The 6,397-nt window shown below is 44.6% G+C and overlaps 1 protein-coding gene across 1 annotated transcript; it reads left to right on the top strand.

The window, feature by feature from the left end:
- Nucleotides 1–632: 632 nt before the first annotated feature.
- NHLRC1 (NHL repeat containing E3 ubiquitin protein ligase 1) lies at nucleotides 633–5,981 on the top strand. The gene has a single exon (XM_078685804.1). It carries the CDS (start codon nucleotides 679–681, stop codon nucleotides 1,888–1,890), a length of 1,212 nt encoding a protein of 403 aa, XP_078541930.1. The 5' UTR covers nucleotides 633–678; the 3' UTR covers nucleotides 1,891–5,981.
- Nucleotides 5,982–6,397: the final 416 nt, after the last annotated feature.

Raw genomic sequence — 6,397 nt, 5'->3', positions numbered from 1 at the left:
TTAATGAGAATTGGCATATTTACCCCTCATATGACAGCTCTTTCTTAGTCCTGCTAGTCTCTCAAAGGTACTGGCACCGCCTGTGCTTGGCATACTTTTGTTTCTTACCAAGACCATCAGGCTTTGCGACCCTTCGGAGGCACATTTCAGGTCAGGTCTATGTGAGTTCTAATTGCCTTTAATATCACACAAGGGAGAGAAGAAGGGGCGTTATGGGGCTCACGCCTGCCCTTACTAAATAGCTAAAAGACATTGTCAAAACCAATAGCTCTCACATCGGCGTAACCTATTGGCTTTGTTAATGCATGTTTCTTCTTACCTTTTTTCAGGAATTTTACTACTTGAAGATCTAAGAGGAAAAGGAAAAAGCCATAAAGGTAAGGTTAACAGAAAGTAACTTTATTATTTTCTTTAGCAGGATTGAACAATGCTTATTAATTATGGAATGGAACCTCACTATGGTCATTAATGCCAGCATAAAATCGCACTACAGTGCATTTTTTAAAATTTCCACCAGAGGGCAGCAAAAGTCAACACCTAACCTACATACTGCAGTAAATGCTGTGTCATCCATCGCACGTACTCTGATGCTTTCATGTGAACTGTAAACCGTTCGCCGTCATCAACACAGATGGAAGACATCCCTGCGCCGCACAGCCAGCCGTACTCCTGGAAACCATGGCAATGTCTGTGAGACCGTCAAAACACATCCGAACTATGAAGGATCTGCTGTACGAAACGGAGCTCAATTTATTGGAATGCAAAGTCTGCTTTGAAAAATTCAGCCAGCAGCAGGAACGCAGGCCCAGGAACTTACCATGCGGGCACATTATCTGCCAGGAATGTGTTTGCTCCCTGGCCCTGCCCAGGAACCCACGGCTGGAGTGCCCCTTCTGTCGCAGGGCCTGCAGAGCCTCTGAAACCAGCGACTGCCTGCCTGTGCTGCACCTCATGGAGATCCTGAGCTCTGTGGATACAGACTCTTCCGGGTCAGCAGCAGCTGAGGCAGCGGGAGGAGGCCACGTGCAGAGTCTCGCGCCAGCAGGGTGCACGCTCAACCTCGTCTTTGGAGGCTGGGGGAAGCTGATCAACCCTACTGGGCTGGCCGTGTGTCTGAACTCCGGCTGTGTGGTTGTGGCACACGATGGAAAGAAAAGAATCAACGTCTTTGGCTCCACGGGCACGGCCATTCAGCAGTTTGGGGTCAAGGGAGACTTCCGGAGTGACGTCAAATACGCACTCGATGTGGCGGTCACTCTGGACGGCTATATCGTGGTCACTGATGCTGGGGACCGTTCAGTTAAGGTGTTTGATTTCACCGGAAGGAGCAAGTTGGTCATCGAAGAGGCCTTCTGCCTGCCGTGGGGCGTGGACATCAACCCCCAAAATGAAATGATGGTGACGGACTCTGACGCGGGCACTCTTTGCCTCGTGGTGGCCGATTTCAGAAAAGGGTTGCTAAAGAAGAACCTGAAAATCATTACAAATCTGTGTCATCCGCAGGGAATTGCAGTGTGCCCGACCAGCGGCGCTGTTGTTGTCATAGAGCATCTGAAGGCCGCGGGGAGGAATGGCAGCAGTACACGGATGAAAATCTTCAGCAGTGCCTTCAAACTCATCGGCCAGGTAGACAGCTTTGGCCTCAGCCTCGTGCTTCCGTCGGAGCTACACGCGACCGCTGTGGCCTTTGACCGACAGGCCAACATCCTGGTTGCAGACGCGCACAACCGGATTGTGTTTGGTCTAGGGAAACTGGAAGAGTTTCCAACCTTTAGACCCATTGTGACTCATGGGCTTTCCTATCCAGTGGCTCTGACTTGTGCAGCGGATAATTCGTTACTTGTGTTAGACAGTGGGGACCATTCTGTGAAAATATTTTCAAGCCGCTGAATATTAATAACTTTCTTTTACTGTGATTTGGACGTATACAGCTTCTTCTGCCATCTTGTCTCTTAAGTAGGCCTAGGCTGAGTTTGCAGAGTTTTACCCTGCAGAACTCCACAGAGTGCTGGAAAAACTCTGCTGCACTTTGCGGAGTTCCTCTAGTTGTGTTGTCTGTTAAGCAGCGCTGCTCGCACTGATTTTTATCGCCAGGAGTTTGTCCAGTGCTGTAAAATCAGCACGAACTGCACTACGCGTCCCCCCAGAAGGTGCTGCTGCTTTCTGCAGCTCGAGTAGACATTCTAACTTGAGCGGCACCTTCCTCAACACAAGCAGCAGATTTCTCAGCCCGAGCGGTTGCGACCTCTCGCTGGTCAGAGGTCTAGCGCACAATATTTTCTTGCGAGTACTCTCCAACTTAAAGTTGGCAAACTGCTTGAGAGAAAAAAATCTGCAAAGTTTTTGGGAACTCCACGCTCTAGCTAAACTCCATGAACTCCGCTGGCGGAGTAGAATTCTTTGCCCACCCCTACTCCTAAGGCTGCTGCTATCCACTCAGAGGCGAATATACCATTGGTGCAGCAGCTGCAAATGGCACCAGCATACACTGAAGCCTAATATTTGCTATATTTCACAATCCCCAGCAGCAGCCAAAAGAGGTAATTTTTCTTGCTTGCAACAGGGCCCATGGCATCCTGGATCCACTGTATGGCATACTGGATCCACCAGGTCGGGTCCCCAAAGAGTAGGCAGTGGAGGGGACAGCGTTTCTTCTCTAGTGTTGGCAAGCAAGTGGAGGCTGTGATATACACACCTACATTTTAGAAGAGCAAACTGGAAAATTTGTATTTCTCCCATTGAATTCTATTAAGGCCTGAATCTGGTCTATTGGCATGTATGTGACTTACAAATGTGCTGCTGCAGGATCGGATATGAGAAATGCAAATACATGTTTTTCCCTTCCTGTCAGGAGCACGGACAAAGCTCTATGGCAGACAGAGAGAGCGTGACAAACAAGTTGTGCACTCGCCCGCAGGAGCAGGTTAATGGCAATGCTTACACCAGGTTGCACAAAACCAATCCCTGTCGACTGAAGCCCGCTGAGGATTCAGGTTTTTGCATATAGGAATCGGTAGGTGGAAGATAGCCTTGACATCGGTAGTCTCCCGAATTGGGAGGGTTTGCATGTATGCTGTGAGAGGAAGGTGTTATTATGAGGTCTCCTTTGCAACGGGTGTGTATCTTCATTGCCTCTTAGTGCGTACGCTGTCCGTCTCCACTCATCTCAGGTTTAATGGAAGAGGCTGTGAACTTTGTGTATTCTTTAACTGTCACATGTGTTGGATTTGACTCTCCCGATTGGATGCCAACAACTCTTTGCGACAGACCAGGCAGTCCTGCATTAATAGTTTTCATTGTTTGTTAGCTTCTTTTTTAGTTTACTTTAAACAATTTTGTGGTCTGAGAACTTAAACACCAATGAGGCGCGTAACCCAGCAAGCTTAAAGCAGGGAAACCAGAACCTGACCTTATCTTCAGCGCGAGAAAAACAAAAGCATGATGGGTTTAACTCTTCAAGTAATTTCAGCTCCTGAGAATTACTCTATGATGCATTCCAGTCCCACATTTGTTTTTACTCACAGTGCTATTCCAGACAGCGGCACAGCTTATGCAAACATGCCTGGTTACTGCTCCAACAGCATTAGTCCATCCTAAACTGCCAGGCTACCTTCTCAACGGGAGTAAAAGCTAGCCCAAAATAGTATCTACCTTTCTAGGCTTCATCGGTTAGGTGCAGCTTGAATCATGTGGCTTAGCTGACCGATGCGCCACACCCATCCATACCTATCACACTTCGAGAATCCAGCTAAGAAAATAAGTGAGTAATCCAAAGCTAAATTAAAGTCAGTCAGAGATAAGTATTCTAGGCCGCATTCCAGTCCATTCTATTTTGCTTATGGTGCCAATCCAACCTTTTGCAAATCAGTTTTTGCCCTTGTTCATTAAGCATAAATCAGTGCAGCTGCAAGGCCACACCCCTCTTAATGGCAATGGCGCAACCGAGGCTGGTTTTAGCCTTTTTGATGTAGACAATGAAGTGCAGCTTAATTCCTAAAGCTTGTGTTCCCGTTCAGAGACGTGCCGTAACAGTTTGGACTATTCATTTTAGGACAGTCAGGGTAAAGACTAATTGCATTTGCTTGGTAACCATTTGTAAAGGCGGATACTTGGCTGATATTAATTCTAGCAATCCACATATCTCTTATTGTGTAAAGGGACAAGTATGAGAGTGGTATATAAAATAGAGTGAGCCGTGTGAAGCCCACATGTAGCATAACTTTGCGTAAAGTATTAATACTGGAAATGTAGTCAGTGCCAATGCCCCTGAAGCCCGCCTACCTGGAAAAAATGTGACATCATACTTTCTTGTCACTTCTGTGTGGCTAATATTGGGATTTCTTGCACATTAAGGAAGAGTCCAAGACTGTAGTCTGTCACAAACAATTTTGCGTGACCAACTGTTGCAGGGTCGGTCAATGCAATTATTTTTTTATTGGTCAGTGCAATTGTTAAAGTAAAATTGCCCCACACAGGTTTTGCTATATGCAGTTTGACGCCTGTTTTGTCCTTTTGGGTTAATACTATGTAAAGTTTGCACTGGGCCAATGACAATCAGACTACATTGCACCAAATTGATGAATTGTGTAATAAATGGAACAAACAGATTGTGGTGCATCCCATATAACCATAAGAGTTTTGCATCAGAGCAAATAAGGAACAAATGGATTTGCGGTCTATGTTTCCTGCTTATAAAATAATAAATGAAGCAGAGATAATTTTCCTCAGTATTTCATGAATAAAACATAATGCATGTTCTCTTATTAGGTAAGCATCAGAGTCCAAAAACAATTTGCTCCAGTAGTGTAATTGAAGATGATGGGACATTTGATGTGTAATCCTATAAATTCACTAATACTGATTGCCTCACAAATGCAGCAAAATGGTGTAAAGAGGGTTTGGCTCATGTTAGGCTCTGTTACACATTTCATGTAGTAATGCTCCTACTGTTACTCTTGCAGCTGCCCTTAATCTGCAATTAGGAATGGCAGCAAGTGGTGCACGCCCATAATGTTATTGATGAGAAATTGCAGATTTGACGTTTTTGTATCCCAGAGTACTTGGAACAGGAGTTTCTGTCTCGAATGGGCTACGTAGAAAGAGATTGAGTGCCCTGCCCTCCCTGAAATGCTTAGTACTGTGAAATACATCAAATGTAAAAAAATAATTAAAGTAAGACAATTTTTTCCATTGCTTAGGAGATGGCTGGTGAAGAATTGAAAGAAAAAAACGTATTTATTTGAGTAGCATAGTCATGGGCTCATGCAGCATAGGGTTGTGTTTCTGAAAATAGTTTACCTGCAGCAGGAGTATCTGAAGCATGAGGTACTTGTCATCAAATGCTATTGTGTATTGTGTCCAGCTGAAACTTGGTTACAGAGTCCATTATGGGATCAGGAGAAGAATGACAAGTAGATGTGGCCTGAGGCTCCAGTTACTGCTGTAGGAACTTGGGGCAGCGGCGGTCGGCACAGGTAAGCGGGATGGGAGCTCGACAGATGACTGAATAGGTATAATTAAATAAATAAATAGCACCTATTCTGTCATCCGTCGTGCCCCCCCTACCCCAGCACCCTGCCCCTCCTCACTGCGCTTACCTGTGCTGGCCGCCGCTGACTTGGGGCCCTGGTTCAAATACCAAACCCTGGTGCTATATTCAACATTGTGTGATTCTGGGCAACTCACTTAATCTTCTCGTGCCTAAAATGTGATTTGTGTAAAATGTATTTGTGTAATCCACACTTGATGCACATGTAGGTCACTCCTTCTAACCACCATATAATGTATAGCACTCTGTTGGGTCACGCAGTGTTAATTCCAATATATACACGTAATTGGGACAGTAATAGCAGACTATACCGTTTGTTTTGTATATTTACATTACATGGCAATTATAGGGAGCAATAATTTGAGCTGTATATGTTTATATGTTAACTGCCTGCATTAATAATGGCATAAAACCCAAATTTAATTTATTACAATTGAATTGTGACCTCATAACTCACTTGCAGCATGCTAATTACATCAGTACTGTACAGTATTAGGTTACAGTTTGGGGGTCACAGTGCGTGCCTTCCGACAGTGTAAAAGTCAGGTGATTGAGCAGAATCAAAACTATTGCCTAAACAAATAATGGGAGAGCTAGTGTTTCAGCTCTTTTTTGTGAACTTTTATTTCCATTGGGGATTCACTTTTATTTACTGCTAAGAAGAATTCGTGGTAACATCTATATTTATAGCACTACTGGGGTTCATGTTAGTAAGCAGGAATTCACCTGGAGGTTACGTCATATTTTAAACTGGTGATAGTTTAGCAAGTGGCATCTAAGTCTGCGACTAGTTGTAAATTACACATTACCATGTTTATTTTCATAGTATGATATGGTTTCGTAGTACTG

Source organism: Lissotriton helveticus, chromosome 4_1 (genome assembly GCF_964261635.1).
Source record: "Lissotriton helveticus chromosome 4_1, aLisHel1.1, whole genome shotgun sequence".
Lineage (NCBI taxonomy): Eukaryota > Metazoa > Chordata > Amphibia > Caudata > Salamandridae > Lissotriton > Lissotriton helveticus.
This window is presented reverse-complemented; position numbering and strand designations above follow the sequence as displayed.

Bases quoted from the DNA above. Each gene is read 5' to 3' on its own strand.
- NHLRC1 (XM_078685804.1), top strand. From the start codon at position 679: ATGGCAATGTCTGTGAGACCGTCAAAACACATCCGAACTATGAAGGAT.